The sequence below is a fragment of the Ictalurus punctatus genome, chromosome 8, assembly GCF_001660625.3.
Source record: "Ictalurus punctatus breed USDA103 chromosome 8, Coco_2.0, whole genome shotgun sequence".
NCBI classification, from domain to species: Eukaryota; Metazoa; Chordata; class Actinopteri; order Siluriformes; family Ictaluridae; genus Ictalurus; species Ictalurus punctatus.
The window spans coordinates 5,008,283-5,027,105 of record NC_030423.2 but is presented as its reverse complement, the minus strand read 5'-3'; the positions used below and the strand labels follow the sequence as shown (position 1 = coordinate 5,027,105).

At 38.6% G+C, this 18,823-nt stretch overlaps 1 protein-coding gene across 7 annotated transcripts in view; it reads right to left on the bottom strand.

Annotated features, from left to right (window-relative positions):
* diaph2 (diaphanous-related formin 2) overlaps positions 1-18,823 on the bottom strand; it is a 388,403-nt gene that overhangs the window by 303,775 nt on the left and 65,805 nt on the right. For all 7 annotated transcript variants that reach the window (XM_053682091.1, XM_047157080.2, XM_047157081.2 and 4 more), the window contains 7 exons: positions 16,005-16,079; positions 15,847-15,916; positions 11,891-12,027; positions 10,435-10,543; positions 7,121-7,231; positions 4,417-4,529; positions 2,893-3,009 (listed from right to left, as the gene is read on the bottom strand). In XM_053682091.1, coding sequence (XP_053538066.1) covers positions 2,893-3,009; positions 4,417-4,529; positions 7,121-7,231; positions 10,435-10,543; positions 11,891-12,027; positions 15,847-15,916; positions 16,005-16,079 — 732 coding nt within the window. The remainder of the gene's footprint in view (positions 1-2,892; positions 3,010-4,416; positions 4,530-7,120; positions 7,232-10,434; positions 10,544-11,890; positions 12,028-15,846; positions 15,917-16,004; positions 16,080-18,823) is intronic.

Sequence of the window (18,823 nt, the reverse complement as noted above, 5' to 3'; positions counted from 1 at the left end):
GAGTTGATTCAAGAGTTGAATTTGCATTTGGTAGTTGTTCATGAGAACTCTCAACATGTGGTATAAGGGGGTGTAAATGCAAGTGAAGGAGGCCATAATTAGGCTGAAAAAGAAAACAGATCTATCAGAGAGATAGCAGAAACTTTAAGAGTGGCCAAATCAACAATTTGGGACATTCTTAAAAAGAAGGAATGCACTGGAGAGCTCAGCAACACCAAAAGGCCTGGAAGACCACAGTGGATAACTAAAATGAATAATCATAGAATACCTTCACAACATCTAGCCAAGTCAAGAACACTCTCAAGGAGGTAGGCATATCATTGTCAAAGTCTACTATCCATAGACACCATCATGAATATAAATACAAAGGGTTTACCTCAAGATGCAACCATAGGTAATGTTCAAGAACAGAAAGCCCAAATTAGACTTTGCTAGAAAAGATATTTTTTAAAAATCCTGCCCAGTTCTGGAACAAGATTATTTGGGCAAATGAAACGAAGATTAACTTGTACCAGAATGATGGGAAGAATATGGAGAAATAAGGTGATTCAAAGCATACCACATCATCTGTCAAACATGGTGGAGGAAGTGTTATTGCATGCATGGCTGCCAATGGAACTGGTTTACTGGTGTTTATTGATGTGGCTGCTGATAGAAGTAGCAGGATGAATCCTGAAGTGTATATAACTATACTTTACACTTCACAGTACAGATGGATAATGACCCATAACATACCATGGAATCAACCCAAGAGCTTCTTAAGGCAAAGAAATGAAATGCTCTTAAATGGCAGAGTCAGTCACCTGACCTCAACTCAATTCAGAATGCTTACTGAAGACAAAGTTGAAGACAGAAAAACTGACAAACAAGCAGCAAATGAAGGCAGCTGCAGAAAAAGACCTGGCAAAGCATCTCAAGGGAGGAAACTCTGTGATGTCCATGGGTTCCACACTTCAGGCAGTCATTGAATGATTTGCATCCAAGCATTAAAAATAAACCTTATATTTATAATCACGCAAGTTTGTCCACTCTTGGGCTGAATTTGCTGGGACGGCCAGTCCTGGACAAATTGGTAGTCGTTTGAAATCTGCGCCATTTGCAGAATATTTTCCTTATAGTGGAATGATGCATTTCACATAATAAGGAGATCATTTAAAATCCCTTGCCAGACGCATAGGCATCCACAACCGTTTTTCTGAAGGCCTTACAGAACTCTTTAGATCTTGGCATGATGACACCACACATCTCAATAGCAAAGGGAACACCAGACACTAGATGAGAGAAGTTTAAATATCCATATATCCAATATCGAAATAATAATCCAAAAAATCCAAATTTTATGGATTTGAAGGTGTGATAAATGTAGGGGTGTACTTACTTTTTCCATGTGACTGATAAGTTTTTTGTTCATTTAAATTGTGAAAATTACTACAAAATGTCGATTTTGTGTGTCATCAACTTTATTAATAGGCACTGTTTCAAAGAGCAACAAATGTTTACATGTCCAAATATGTCAGAAAAGCCTACAATTTCCATGGGGTATACTTTTTTTCCCCACATAACTGTACATATTATTATTAACATAATAAATTGTCCTACATTACATGTGGCTTGGCGACCATCTTTCCAGCATGGTAGAGATAACTAGAAAGAAGGAAAAGGCTGACCTAGAACTGTCAGACCCTACCAGTGTAGACAGCATATGCCCCCTTCACTGCAGTATCACACTCACTTCTTAGCTCCAATCCCCCTTCACACTGTCTGGCACCTTCTTTTCTGTCTCTTATCCAACCAATGCTCCACATCAACCATGTAATCCTCACATCAGTCACAGCCATGTGCTCAATATTTTCTCACTCTCATCTACCTCCTCTTTAGTATGTCCTACATGACTACCTAATAAAAAAATTAATAAATTTAATTAAAAAAAAAAAAACAAAGAAAAAGGAAAAAGCAAAAAAGGAATCTTAACATTCTGGTTTATTCTCATTTCTTAGTGAGTTTAAAGTTTTGTTTGTTACAATGACAAAGCTAAAAATAATAAACATACTAATACTAATATGAACACTATCAATAATGCTCTCTTTCATGCAAGTTGATGGCTTTGATTATCAGCCAGTCAGTAAATCCACTGGACCAAACTAAAATCAGATCTGTCAGATCCGACCTGGCAGAAAGAGATACAGCATTTCAGACCAACTAATTTAATCTAGCACATTAAAAACATTTCCAAGTTTCAAAGGCTGGACATGCATGATGAATTGTATGTGGATAACTGTCTGAAATAGGGGTCTGGGCATAAAAGCTGCACCCTAGGCTGCTGTACAACATTTTTAAAAAGAGTAATAACCTTTCACCATCAGATTTCTGCTTCTAGTTACCTGTGTAAACTCTGTAATTACGTCAAAATATGTTGTGAATCGTCAGGACTGGTAACAATAAAATAAGGTATTTAGATTTAGAGAAAAATACTTAAAATATGCTTCAAGAACATCTTCAGATCTATTTGGTTGAGTCACCTTGACTAATATTGAAAATGAAGAGCAGGAAGACCAGAATGCGCTGGAGGGAGGGAGGGAGGGAGGGATGGATGGATGGAGGGATGAAATTTGGGGAGGTGCATGGTGGCTTAGTGGTTAGCACGTTCGCCTCATGCCTCCAGGGTTGGGGGTTCGATTCACGCCGCAGCCCTGTGGGTGTGGAGTTTGCATCTTTTCCCTGTGCTGCGGGGGTTTCCTTCAAGTACATGAGTGTGCCCTGTGATGGATTGGCACCCTGTCCTGTACCCCGTCTTGTGCCCCATACTCCCTGGGATAGGCTCCAGGTTGCTCATGACCCTGTAGGATAAACAGTACAGTGGATGGATTGATTATTTAAGGAAATTATGCTCACCTGATATAGTAGTCATTCCTGATGAGCAGCAAGTGCTGAAGAATGGATAGGAAATAGGACTCTGAGCCTGTATCTTTCACCATGTTGGACAGAATATGGTAAACCTCATCCATATCAGTGCATAGAGAGTCAAGGAATTGTTCATTTGTGGTGTGCCAATCATGCAGCATCAGCATATTTGAACAAAAGCACAAGGAGAATTAGCTTTTTCAATCATTTATTCAACAGAAATATCATTACATGTGATATTCTTCTGTGGACAAAGTTAGTACACCCTTGGCCTCAGAAGCTAGTATTGCTCCCTTTAGCAGAAAAAAACTTCTTGTAGGCATTTTGCATAATTGTCCGCGAGGCTTGCTGGAATTTTTGACCACTCTTCCATGATATATTCTTTCAGCTACAAGATGTTTGAGGGTTCTCTTGCATGTACTGCCTGTTTCAAATCTCCCCACAATATTTCAATGGGATTCAAATCCAGGCTTTGACTAGGCCATTCCATAAACCTCCATTTCTTCTTTTTGAGCCATTTGCTAATAGATTTGCTAGTGTGCTTAGGATAATTATCCTGTTGAATGGTCCTCTTTCGGTTCAACTTCAATTTTCAGAGAGATGGCCTCACATTATCTTCAAGCACTCTTTGATGTGATGCAGAATTCATAGTTGAATCAATGAATGCCAGCTGTCCAGTCCCTGAGGCAGCGAAGCAACCACAAACCATAACATTTCCACCACTTCAGTAAAACTTTTGGCTACTCTACCCACCTCTGCCACGTGAAAAAACATGCATTCTTAAAGGCCACATCTTTACTAGCACATCCTGTGATGAAATTGGACTGAATTTGCTGGGACGGCCAGTCCTAGACAAATTGGCAATTGTTTGAAACCTGTACCACTTGTAGATTATTTTCCTTAAAGTGGAATGATGTATTTCAAATAATTATAAGATCTTTTTAAATCCCTTGCCAGACTAAGGCAACCACAAACTTTTTTCTGAAGGCCTTAAAGAACTTTTGGCATGATGACACCACACACCTCAATAACAAAGGGAACACCAGACACTAGATACGAGAAGTTTAAATAAGACGGGTTCCACCTGGACTCCCTAAGCAGGTTCTAATCACTGGCACCCAATCCTGAACACCTGAATCTAATTTTATGGATTTGAAGGTGTGAAAAATGTAGGGGTGTACTTACTTTTTCCATGTGACTGATCTGTTTTTTGTTCATTTAAATTGTGAAAATTACTACAAAATTTTATGTGTCATGTGATGGAGTATATAAACTTTATTAACAGGTACTGTTTCAAAGAGGATCAAATGTTTGCTTGAAAACAACAATTTCCATGACCATACAAAACCACTTGGGAAGTTATAATAAGCTGTGAAATATAATGACAAGCTCTGCCTGAGCCTGGACAGGCTCCATATGAAAAGAGGGTACTGGGATGTAAGATTTAAGAAGCTGAGAGAGAGCAGCACATCTCACTCTCTAGCTGCTGTTCATAAATTGCTGTGAAAAGGATATTCCATCTCTGTGCGGATGTCATCAAGCCGGTGTGAGAGCTCAATAGAATCCTCCTCCTTATTCTCATTGAACACCTTCAGCTGAATGTCCAATTCTTCTGTCTCCTTCAGCTCCTGTCATTAGAGAGGAAGAGAAAATGAGTATGTAAGACCATTAAAGAAACAGCAGGGCGCTACAAGTAAAGGTAACCTATATCTATACCTGCCTCCTTGGATCGGACTTGTTTGTCCAGCACATCCCACAGATGCTCAATTAGACTCAGTCAACACCTAGAACTCAGTCATTTTCCTCAAATCATTCCTGAATAATTTTTGCAGTGTGGTAGACCACATGATCCTGCTGAAAGAGGCCAGTGCCATTACAGAATGCCACTGCCATGAAGGGGTGTACTTGGTCTGTAACAATGTTTAGATAGTTGGTATATGACAAAGTAACAACTGCATGAATGCCAGGACTCAAGGATTCCCAGCAAAACATTGTACAATGCATCCCATAGTTCATCCTGGTGCCATCTCTTCACCAGGTAAGTGACGCACGCGCACCTGGCTGTCCACATTATGCAAAAGAAAATGTTTCACCAGACCAGGCCACCTTCTTCCACTGCTCCATGGTCCAGTTCTGATGCCATATGCCCATTGTAAGCATTTTTGAGAGTGGAAAGGGATCAACATGGACACTCTGACCAGTCTGTGGCTACGTAGCTCCATATGCAGCAAGCTGCGATGCATTGTGCATATTGGTACATTTCTATCATAGCCAGCATTAACTGTTTCAGTAATTTGTGCTGCAGTAGCTCTTCTGTGGGATCAGACCAAACAGGCTAGCCTTCGCTCTCCACTCGCATCAAAGTGCTTTGGGCGCCCATGACCCTGTCACCAGTTCACTGGATGTCCTTCATTGGACCACTTTTGATAGACACTAACCATTGCATACTGGGAACACCCCACAAGACCTCACGTTTTGAAGATGCTCTGACCCAGTCGTATAGCCATCACAATTTAGCCCTTGTTAAAGTCACTCAGATACTTATGCTTTCCCATTTTTCCTGCTTCCAACAAATCAGCTTAAAGATCTGACTGTTCACTTGCTGCCTAATATATCCCACCCCTTGACAGGTGCCACTGTAACAAGATAATCAATGTTATTCACTTCACCTCTCACTGGTTTTAATGTTATGGCTGATTGGTGTAGATCCAATACAATCACAACAGATCTAGGTTTCTAATTTAATGAGCACATTTGACGGCTTGCTGTGATGCCCCCCTCCTATTCGTTGGCACTGTTCTAAATTTAAGGATTCCAGGGGTGGGAATGGAACACCTACACCTGCAATATAAACCATTGCAAGTGGAGTGTACATGCAGTAAAATGTAACCTATAATTCTGCAGCTATCAATCACACAACTGCACTTTAGGAATCACATCTGTCTTATAGAAACAGAGAATCAGAGAGTGAGAAAGCATGTAAGTCCTCCACAGAGAACAGTAAATACGCACACACACTCCAACAAACTCTTTACCATATATTTAAGCAGTGTTTCATATTATTATCATAATAACATGAAAGATCTCTGTTTTGCGCCGTTGCTTCGGCAAAGCACCCCGCCACCACACTCAACAAACAGACCGCAAATAAAAAAAATAATGACTCTCATGAAGTGTCTGTTGAGTGTCCGTGCACAAGAGCGTCAATAATGCGCTCGGATTTTTGGCATTGATTTGCCGCCATAAGCATGCCCCCGGACCCCCCTAGAGGGTCAGCGGTCCACCCACCACAGTCTCACAAAATCCTATGGGGAACACTGATTAAATAGAACTGTAAAGTCTTGTTTTTCCTTTTATGTTGCTATTTTGAAACAATTGTGATTGCGGGCCTGCAGCCTCTGCACTAAGAGCTCCTTGCACAAGTGCCGCCCGGGTGCTGAATGGACAGTGCCACTTCAGCACCCCCATTATTGTAGATAGCGCGAGAGCACATAGCTGTGAGGCGGGGTGGCAAAACCACAAACACTGGCATCCAATGATTATGGTGGCGTCTCCTCACCCTCTCCGAGAAGCCAGGAGAATATAAAAGGGTGCAGCAGAAGCAGCAAGGTAAGCCAGTTTGGTCTACATGTCTGTGCTGATCCATTTCTCTTCCTCTCGTGTAGAGACCGACGATAGGGGCAAAGACCACTCTCCCTACCGGCAACGTCCAAGGGAACCCAGAGGCCCCACCTCGATGTCGATCATCCCTACTCGTCATACCCCAGGATCACAATGCCTCAGACTTCCACTCTCAACCTGCACCTCTCTCACTTGCATTCCACTAAAACACTGAATAAAAGAGCACCTTTATTCCACTACCCCTGCCTCATGTGTGTCTGTGTTCAGCCCGTCGCAGCCTTGATTTGCCACACAATAGAACCTGGAAGCTTATTATACTTTATTCTTAATAAAAATAAAAATTCTTATTAAGAATATTACACGTGGGGGGCTGAAACGTTAGAAATCACATAGTTACTATGATACATAAATATGAAAGCAAGTATAGAAGAAGCTTTAGCTCAGCTCTGATGGTGATGTGCCAATGTTGCTTTTTTGTGATAAAACTGTGTACAGAACAATCTCTTGAAATGTTCTAGAATATGATAAAGGGGAATCCTGCTTTAAGAAATGACATGTTAAATAAAAAAAATAAATAAATAAAACCACAACAACTCACTGGCAGGATCTTCTTCAGGCCGCAGCGCAGAAACTCATTCCGTAAATGGATTCTGAAGTCCAGATCATCCGGAGAGGTGACTAGGGCATTGATTAGTTGCATACAGGCTGTCTGTGTTCGTAACACCCACACACACCCACACACACACACACACACACACACACACACACACACACACAGAGAGAGAGAGACAAATACGTTATTACAGACAAGGTCTAAACCCATTCCTCATCAACTTGATGCTAATTATTACTAACTTATGCTCACATAATTATATCCCGGTGTGCAAAATAAAATATTACATAACATTACAGAAAACAATGAAATATGACGCATATAATGTTAAAGGATAAGACAGGACAACAAAGAGTGGACAGCATGCACAACTGGTCAGTAGATTTTTAAACCACTTGTAGTGCATTCAGCAGATGATGGAATGAGCTAAATAGGCACACTAAAATGTTTTTAATTTATCAGATCCCTGCAGTGGACAGGGATAAATGCTACGAGTCTTAACTGGCTGTAAAGTGACTCCGATTACCAAGGCAACATGAAAAAGAATGTGTGATGAATAACAGCCATGTGGAAGAATTACACTGTGTCTGTATATGACAGCTTATAAGCCTTGGAAACACTTTCCCAGAAAAGAGAAAATAAAAATTCAGAAAAAATCTATTTGTTTTGTGTTCTCCTTACTCCATTCTCACTGTCAACCCTTCCATTATTTCATTTGACGAGTTTAAGGACCTAACAAGTGTAGTCTAATGTTCTAACAAACATTTCCTGCAGGCAGCTGTGCTCATCATGAGCAGCTCACTGATAAGCTTCTGGTGCATAATTTGAAAACATATCACTGCAGCCGAGTCATTTAACAAAAGGTGCTGCTGGGGCTGTACAACGTGCCTCATTTATCAATCCTTCAGTAAAGTTATATTTCTATGTAAAAGCAAACAAAAAATTTCCATTGGATTTACAAAAGTTTCGAAATGATGATTTTCTTCGTACTCACATGTGTATGTTGATAAATCACCGGTAAATTACCAGGCACATGCACAGCACAGCTGATTGGCATTTGGTGATCCCTACAAAACTCCATTAAAGGAAAAGCTAACCCAAATCCTAACCCTAGGCAAGTAAATGGCAAACAAATTCATTCTCAGAGGTAGAAGCGAAAGTTATTTTGACGTCCCTCTCTGCCAAGAAAATATACAGTATATTATTTAACAGCATAACACAACTGAAGGCCAACATCTGGAGCCATGTTACAGAAAAGGTTTATACAACTGCTTTTCTTCTTAACTGAACGATTGTCTTATTTGGCATTTACGTCAGCTTGGTTTCTTTAGATGTTTAACGTTTATTATTTTTCTTTAGGTAATGTCATTAATATGAAATGATTGGGTTTCACAAAATTTATTACATTTCGATGTAATCGAAATACATAAGCTATGTAAATTTGACAGTGTAGTCTGTATATACAACCGAAGTAACTACAAATTAACACAAATTAAATTAATCAGATCAATCAAGCTTTAGTTAGTCATTAGTTTGTCTATTTATAAGTATATTTGAACATGAAAAATCAAATTTCTTGTGTAAATGATTTACGAATAAATCTATTCATACCCAGCTTGATAAATGTGGCCCAATGTTTGAACGCTTGTTTGGCAAGAACTCAAAACAGAGAAAAATATTTTAATGACATTAAAAAGCTAGACCCTGTAGCCCATCACAGCTTTTAATAGTTCTTAATTTCTCTGGATCTTATGCAGCAGCAAAGTTTTTTAATTCACATTACAATTAGTAAAAGGTTTTTTTTCTTCATTTAAAGTCGATTTTTTTCTAAGGTTTAAAGCCAAGTTATACAAGGATGGGGCTCCTTTTGTTACTGTTTTAATCCAGCAATTTACAATTAAGAATCTGCTTCACTACAAATCCACACCTTATGCGTATTGCATGTTGGGACATGGTCACAGATGACCATGACCAGCACAGGAATAAAAAAAAAAAAGTGAACAGATGATGAAAAACTCTACATCCTTGCCATTTGTCCATCTCTGAGACTGGACAGGTGAAGCAGAGTACACATACACTAAATGGCCAAAAGTATGTTGACATCCTAATTATTGAGGTCAGGTTTTCAGCCACACCCATTGATAACAGGTGCATAAAATCAAACATATAGCCATACATACAATATTCAAAGACATGGACAAAGAATGGGTTTACTGAAGAGCTCAGTGACCTTAAACGTGGCACTGTCATGGGATGTCACCTTTGCCACACGTCACTTTGTGAAATCTGCCCTGCTCAACTGTAAGTGCTATTATTGTGAAATGAAAATGCTCAAACCTGAAAAGCTCAGTCACAAAGCAGTAGACCATGCAAACTCACAGAGTGGAGCTGCTGAATGCTAAAGCAGGTACGGCATAAAGATTGGCTATCCTCTGTTACATCATTCACTATAGAGTGTCAAACTGCCTCTAGAAGCAGAATCAGCACAAGAACTGTGTGTTTGTGCACAAAGTGAGGTCTATAAAAACATGGTTTGACAAGTTTGGTGTGGAGGAACTCCAGTGGCATGCACAGAGACCTAACCTCAACCCCACTGAACACCTCTGAGGTGAACTGGAATGTTGACTTCAATCTTTGTCAATTAGTGCCTGAACTCACAAATGCTCTATTAAATGAATGGGCACAAATTCCCACAGACAGGCTCCAAAATCCTGTAGAAAGCCATTCCAGAAGAGTGGAGGCAGTTATAGCTTCTAAGGCGGTGTGGGTTCGACTCCATATTAATACCCATCCCTGGTTTTGGTCAAACAAGCTCACATAGGTGTCCACATACTTTTGGCCACATAGTACATACAAATAAAAGATATTACAATAAACATAGGATTACACTAATGCACCGATGAATGGCCGATGCTCAAATAATATCAGCCTAAATGGATTAAAAATGAGTCAACTAAGAAAAACATAATTATTGATTTGGTGAAACTTTCTGTAAGGAGATGTATTTTTAACATTTATGCAAGTAGTCTCTGTGTCAGCTCGTTTTAACTGAGAGAGAGAGAGAGAGAGAGAGAGACAGAGACAGAGAGAAAGAGAGAGAGAAACTGCTAAACTAACCACAAGCTTGTAATAATGTTTTTATTTTCTTGAATAAAAGTGTTCAATGAAGGAATAAAAATATATAGATGCTATTCAAATCAAAGGTAGACAATATTTAGTGAGGGCTGTGTGTGAGTTGTGTGAGAATTAGCAGGTGTCAGGTTGCAATGTTATTTTCTTGCAAAGAACAGTCAACTGACCTGAAGCTGCTGAGCATCATGGTTCTCCAGACCCTCTACTATTGAAGCGAATCTCTCTTTGTTGTTTCTCTCGGCTGCAATTGTCATGGCTGCCAGGATCTTATCCAGACTAGGAACAATAAAAAAGACAAAGACTTTAAAAGACCCATTAGCAGGATATAAACAAAGGTCTATGGGAAAAACTTTTAATGGGGACAGAAACCATTAGGCCAATCCACAATCAGTATGGCTTATTTTTTCTTCAGTACTAATATTACCATAATGTCTTAGTTAGGATTTAATTATTTCCTGTTATTATTATTATTCTCCAATAAAACAATGATGGCTGCTGCATGCCAACCATCCATGCAGACGGAACTTGATTTGCTCAGACAGCTACCAGGACTGTTAAGGTAAATTCATATGATATATGAATGGCATGTTCAGGACAAGGTTCATAATACATCTGCAAATACTGAGACATTGTCAGCCATAGGGGATGGAGGTAAATTCCAATTTTTATTATACAGCATCATTGTGCAAATCTGTACTTGCATTCCAAATAGTGACGGTGTTACTCAATAAAAATGGCCAACATTAGCCAAAAAGTTTTCAGCAGGCATTTCTTGAACAGAAAAAACTTTAACACTGGGCGCTAGCTGTGAAGAGTGCTTGGAACCCGCTGATTGCTATTTCATCAATAAAAATACAACAAAGAACAGAAACAGGCAATTTGGCTACAATATTAGATAATGGTACTGCTAATAAATCACTGACAAAACAGTGGCACCCTATCATCTGAACTTCAGATGAGGTTCAGACATTTTTTATATAATATTTACAAAAACAGAAAATGTTTCATCAGGAAAAAGAAGAAAAACAAAAGTATAGTTATATAAATAGATTTTCTATAGATTTAAATAAGTAGATTTTTTTTTAAAAATAATAATAATCATACATACCCAATAATTTGTTACACTGACTAACAACTTATAATAAAACCAGTGACACCTGATGATGCCCATGCTACTCAGAAAAGTATAATAATGAATTATGACATTAATATATCACAATAGTTATTTGTCAGTGCAGTCCTATCAGACAAACAAAACAATTTTCTGACCATCTGACTATACAGACTAGATCAGAATACCGTTGCCTTGGAACCATGACAGGTTTGTGACCTAACCAATGAATATAATAAACAATGTGTAACAATTATTATATTAATTATCTTAACAATTAAGGTATTTATAGATCTGATTGTAAGTAAATAAAAACGTTTGTAAAATGTCTTGCTGTCAGTCCTACCTCCACTGGAAACAGACTGCATATTATAAAAGTCTATCTGATTACAACACTGCCTGCTTCTAAGCTGTGTAATGTTGCAAATCAAATATGTCCTTGGTTTACTTACAGTAATATATATAGTATAACCTTTCAGATACTGGATAGCATTGGAACAACACAAACTTACATGTTCTCCTCTCCAATAATACAGACTGCAGACAGGATCTTCACAATCTCTGTCATCATATTCGGCTGCTTGGGATCAATAGCCCTGGCCAGAAGGAGGAGGCTTCGCTCATCCCCAAGTATCCTTTGCAATCCATACTGAAAATTGTCAAAAGTTCACAAGTTTAATTTTATTACACCATTAGAAGAGAAACATTTAAAAAGAAGAAATATGCAGTGGTTCTGATAGACTTAATATGCACCAAGTAATGTGTACAATTCACATATATTAATTTTCAAATGGTTGCTAGCAGGAAGTGTTACTCATGCTAGATGTTGCTTATTCATTACATAACTTAATTAACCCCTAAATTTGAATTGTTTTTTCCACCTTTAGCAGCAAAAACTGAAACCAAATGAATATGATAACTGGTCATGAGTCTTTGCATAACTGTGGAGGAATTCTGGCCATCTCTTCTTTGCAGAATTCCTTTAACTCAGTCACAGTTTTGGGTTTACAAGCATGAACTGACTATTTAAGGTCCATTCACAGCATCCCAAAGGGGTTCAAATCAGGAATTTGAATAGGCCACTCCATAACCCTAATTTTGTTTCTTTTGAGCCATTCAGAGGTGGATTTGCTATTGTGCTTCAGATTGATGTCTTTCTGCATAAACCAATTTCACTTTTGCTTCAGATCACAGTGGTCCAAGGTTCTCACGCAGTAAAGCATCCCCACATCACACTACCAGAACCATGTTTGACAGTTGGTATAGTATTTTATAGTGGACTGCTTTATGCCAGATGTCTTCAGAAAATGTCCACTGTCATCTCATCTGTTCACAGACCATTATCCTAAAAGGCTTGGGGAATTCATTTGATGTTCCTTAGTTATGTTCATCTGGGTTCTTATGTGAATTCCTGGATGAGTTGGTGATTCACACTTGGAGGAACTTTGGTAGGCCAAAGCCCTTCTGAGAAGATTCACCAAAGTTCCCAGTTTTCTCGACTTGGAGATAATGGCTCTGACTGTGGTTTACCAGAGGCTTTGAAATGACTTTAACCTTTTCCAGACTGATCTATTTCAATACGTTTCAGGAAGTTTGCGTTCTTTCAGACATAACCTCATCACTAAAAAGGAACTACAACATGAGTATTAGACATGAAAATTTGAAAGATTTGGTGTGCTTTAGTGTGACAATATTTAGCAGGCCATAAATTGGCAAGTATGCAATTGTGGACCATCCATCCATTTTAGACATCACCTACTACAGAACAATCCCTGACAATTCCATGCATCGAGCATCAGTAGATCACAAGTAATGATTATGGAACTTTGTAACTTTGTCGGTCGTACTCGTTTTCACAGGGCCACACCCCTTTTTTTTAACAAATTATTATCCTGCTGACAGAGGCCACTGCCATTAGGGAATACCATTGCCACGAAGGGGTGTACTTGGTCTGCAACAATGTTCAGGTAGATGTTACATGACAAAGTAACATCCAAATGAATGCCAGGACCCAAGGATTCCCAGCAAAACATTGCCCAAAGCATCCCATGTTGCATCCTGGTGAGATTTCTTCCCTAGGCAAGTGATGCGCGCACACACACCTGGCTGTCCACATGATGTAAACGTAATTCATCAGACCAGGCCACCTTCTTCCATTGCTCCATGGTCCAGATGCTCACGTGCCCATTGTAGGCAGTTTCGGTGGTGAACAGGGGTCAGCATGGGCACTCTAATCAGTCTGCAGCTACACAGCTCCATATGCAGCAAGCTGCGATGCACTGAGTGTTCTGACAACTTTCTATCACAGCCAGCATTATTTTTTTCCGCAATTTGCGCTACAGTATCTCTTCTGTGGGATCAGACCAGATATGCTAGCCTTCGCCTCCAACAAACATCAAAGCTCCTTGGGTGCACATGACCATGTCGCTGGTTCCCCGGTTGTCCTTCCTTGGACCACTTTTGGTAGGTACACACTACATACCGGGAACACCTCACAAGACCTGCTGTTTTGGAGATGCTCTGACCCAGTCGTCTAGCCATCATAATGTAGCCCTTATCAAAGTCACTCATATCCTCACATTTGCCCATTTTTCCTGCTTCCAATGCATCAACTTCAAGAACTGACTGTTCACTTGCTAACTAATACAAACCCTGGCAAAAATTACAAAATCACCACACTGGGATTTTTGTTTCATAGCTGAATATTCTGGCTTTGTAAAATTTACCTCAAACAAATTAAATGAATTTATATTAATTAATGGCATATTTTTTCCAAATCAAGTAGATGAAAGAATTATGGAATCATCAACAAAAAACTAATAAATCACAATTAGTACTTTGCTGCTCGTCCTTGGACTTTTTTTTCTTTGAGGCATGGATATCACTAATAGAAAAACAATATTCTCCATCAAGCTGGTTCCAACTTTCTCGAATAGCAGTTGACAGATCAGCTTTGCAGGATGGAGCCTTGTCATGCACCAATTTTTTAATTTCCACCATAAATTTTTATTAGATGCTGGCCATGACACTGAGTTCAAATGTCATTCCTGAAGAAAAGCTGAACAGTTTTTGCTCTGTGGGAAGATGCATTATCATCCTGGTGAATAAAATTGTGAAAAGTGTCCAAAATTTCAACGTACACCTGTGCATTGATTGTTGAGGTCTCCCTGGTCCTTTACCCGACATGAAACCTCATATCAATGAGTGGGGAAATTTGATAGATTTCTTCAGGCAGTCGTCTTTATATGTTTCATTAGAACGGCACCAGACAAAGGTTCCAGCATCATTTCCCTTGCCAGTGCAAATTTGTGATTCATCAATGATCATCACTTTCATCTAATCATCCACACTCCATGATTGCTTCTCGAGCCCACTGTAACCTTGTTTTCTTCTGTTTAGGTGTTAGTGCTGGTTTCGTTTGGCTTTTATGTATGTAAATCCCATTTCATTCAGCCGATTTCTTACAGTTCTGTCACAAACACTGACTCCTGTTTCCGCCCATTTGTTTTTCATTTGTTTTGTTGTGCGTTTTCTATTTTCAAGGCATATTGCTTTTGCTTTCTATTCTGATGTCTGCCATCTTCCTTGGTCTACACGTATGTTTTTCTTTTACAACCTTCCCATTTTGTTTATACTTGCACCAAATTTTAGACACAGCTGACTGGGAACAACCGACATCTTTTCCCACACTCTGTGTCAGATTTCCTTCTTGAAGAAGTTTTATAGTCCTTTCCATTGTTTCAATTGAAAACTCTCTTGTAGGGGCCATGTTTCCTATCAATTAGCCAAGTCCAACAGCTTATTAAGGTCTGTAAGCACTCTCTTTTAACTGCAGACTAATTTGCATTTTTAGATTTCTGCTGGTATTTGTTCTAGAAATTTTAGAAGGTGATTCTATATTTTTTCCTCACCATTGAGTGATTCCATCATTTTTCCCTCTACTTGATTTGGAAAGAAATATGCCATTAATTAAAAGTATTTCATTAAATTTGTTTGAAGTATGTTTTACGAAGCCAGAATGTTCAGCTATTAAACAAAAATTGTTTTGTGTCATATCTGTGATTTGTTACAAAGTAAAAAACTGGGTGAACATCCGCTAAGTGCGGCGATTCAATCATTTTGGCTGGGGTATTGAATCCCACCCCTTGACAGGTATCTCATAACAGCCATTGTAATGAGATAATTAATTATATTTACGTGGCCTATCATGGTGTTAATATTATGGCTGATCTGTGCATATTGATGTAGCTTTTGTTTCTTTTTATAACATTTTTATTTCTATCATTTCAGAATATTTTTAATATTAAAAATTAAAAAACAACATTTTGTTTTTAATTTTTTTATTGTTTTTCCTATCACAAAAAAAGAAATGAATCCATCTACGTATACGCTGTATTAAATTCTGTGCATGCTATCTGGCTTGCTCTCTTCAAAACCTTATCACTTCTTATTCACCCACTTAGCACACCTTATTATTCATGAAGGCTTTGAGGCACTGGATGAGTTTGTGTTGGTTCTTCTTGTCAATGACCTCTTGTCTGAAAAAAGTAAAATAAAACACTTGAATGAGCAATGGTTGTGCACATAAAATAGCTCAAAATAATCACACAAATTAATCCCACTTACTGTTTCTTGTCAAGAAGCTTCTCCAGTACATCCAAAAGCAGTCCAAGACCCTCATGGCCAAAATTATTCACCCAGCTAAAAAATAAATAAAAACAAACAAAGAAAACAAACAAAATTAACTGTATGCCTTTACCTAATAGATGCCTGCTGTTAGGTATGAGGTTGGACAGAGTGCCACATATATCTGATAGTAACCTAGACAGGGAGAAGGCACTGATTCAAATTTAATCACGTTTTAAATAAAAAACTATTGCAGCTTCGATCCCCTTGATTTTGTCTAAACAACCTTATTACCATATTTGAGTTAAACTTTTCAAAGGGTAATGTGTCTTTTTTAGGAGTTACATATCCTCACAACATTCTACAGAGGAAGTATTGAGAGCATCCTGAGTAGCTGCATAATGGCATTCCAACACCTTGCTTTTTTTATTTTCTTCTTCAGCCATTCAGATGTCGATTTGCTGGTGTGCTTGGGATCATTGTCCTGGTGCATGACCAACTTTGGCCTAGCTGAAGCTGCTGGATAGATGGCTTCACATAAGCCTCAAGAATATTCTGGCATAAAGTGGCATTTTCTTTATATCTCTGAGCATTAAATGGTCTGATCTTGGACTGAATTTGCTGGGATGCCCACACGTGGAAGATTAGCAACTGTCTTGAAGGCTATTCTGTTTGTAAACAATCCTTCTAACTATAGAATCATGAATTTCAAATTGTAATAATAATAATAATAATAATAATAATAATAATAAAGCCTTCCCAGATTATGAACAGCAACAATTGCTTATTTCAGGTCATGGCTGATGTCATTTCTTCTTAGCATGATATAATCACAGACCTGAGAGCTCCAGAACTCCAAAGTGTCAAAAGTTCGGCTTTTATAAGGATAGTCACACTTATTTCATTGCATTTCATTAGCATTGCATTTAATTATTTCTTCATTTATAGAAGTTGGTTAGGATCACGCAATTGTTATTAATGCCCATATAAATAAAAACTTAGACTTGAAGGGTGTATATTTTTCCTATGACTGCAAACCAATAGGACTGTATTAAAGCAAAATCTTTATCATGCTGAACTACAAATGCATAATATTTACTAGTTATAATTTATTATTAAGCTTACTGTTTCTGCCATTACCTCTTTATCACAACTTTTATTTAGCTTTGTTCTCATTAATTTCTGTGATAAATCATGCTGTTTGAATTCATTTGCATTAATGTTAATGTTCCTATATTTTTCCTGGATGTATTGATCCAGTGTAAGGAAGATGACTCAGGGATACGATTTGGAAAATAGTTGGCAACCATTTTGTTTAAGCAGTTCAGTAGATCAGTCTATCTTAGTGTTTTGTAAGCAACATTATTATATTCCAGACAACTCTACTATTTGTTGGTCTTGGCTGGTCCTCGTATCTACGACCCCCGGTCCATTAAAATATATGCTATATTTATGGAGAAACTGCAGTGATTACTATTACTTAAAATCTATTACTTACTTTCCAGCTAAACACAGACTGACAAAATACCCACACAATAAGACAACACCAAATCCTAGGAACATCCTCTTACATCCACTTAGGGGAAAGAGTAGACACTTGTGATGACCCCTCTACATGCACTGCTCACTGATTCATTTTGAGAGCCATGTTTCAGAGAGTGCACTGGGAAATAATTGAGAGGGTATTCTGCTAGGGCTCTCTGTGCTGATTCTTGTCACCTAACCAGACAGTATACAGTACCTGCTAACCTAAGCTCACGCTTTACATTCTTAAATAAAGAAAGAGCAAATGTGATGAGATAGATCATCATGCTGGGCTTTACACACACTGTATCAATTACACTATGTAACAGTTTTTCTTTCTGGGTAGTAAGTGTTATTTTTTACCTACTATGTTTTACCTCAAAAGTATAGAAAATGGCCATCAATTCCTTTACATTTTGCTTTTGTGAACAAGACATTGGTATTTTGAAATTTACTTATGTTTTTAAGAAAACGGGCAAATTTGTGTCTTTTCGTTCACATAAACTCAAAGAAAAACGATACATGAATCAAAATTAACGTGCTGTACTCAAGTTATTAAGAAACGACCACAAACATTCAGAAGTGAGAAGTCTTTTGTATATTTACATTGATCAGCCATAACATTAAAACCACAGACAGGTGACAATAATTACATTGATTATCTCTTACAATGGCACCTGTCAAGGGGTGGGATATATTAGGCACCAAGTGAACAGTCAATTCTAGAACTTGGTGTTTTAGAAGCAGGAAAATGGGCAAGCGTAAGGACCAAGTGACCTTGACCAGGGTCAAATTGGGATGGCTATATGACCGGTATGCAGTGGTTAGTACCTACCTAAAGTGGTCTGAGGAAAAAAATCTTGTGAACCGGTGACAGGATCATGGGCACCCAAGGGTCACTGATGCGTATGGGGAGCAGAGACTAGCCTATATGGTACAATCCCACAGAGGAGCTACTGTAGCACAAACTGCTGAAAACGTTAATGGAGACTATGATAGAAAGGTGTCGGAACACCGGTCAGAGTACCCATGCTGACCCCTGTCCACTGCAGAAAGCACCTACATTGGGCATGTGAGCAACAGAACTGAACTATGGAGCAATGGAAGAAGGTGGCTTGGTCTGATGAATCATATTTTCTTTTGCATCATGTGGATGGTCATCCACATGACCATCCACATAGCTTACCTAGGGCAGAGATGGCACCAGGATGCACTATGGTAAGAAGGAAAGCCGGCGAAGGCAGTGTGATGCTCTGTTGGGAAACCTGGGGTTCTGGTATTCATGTGGATGTTAG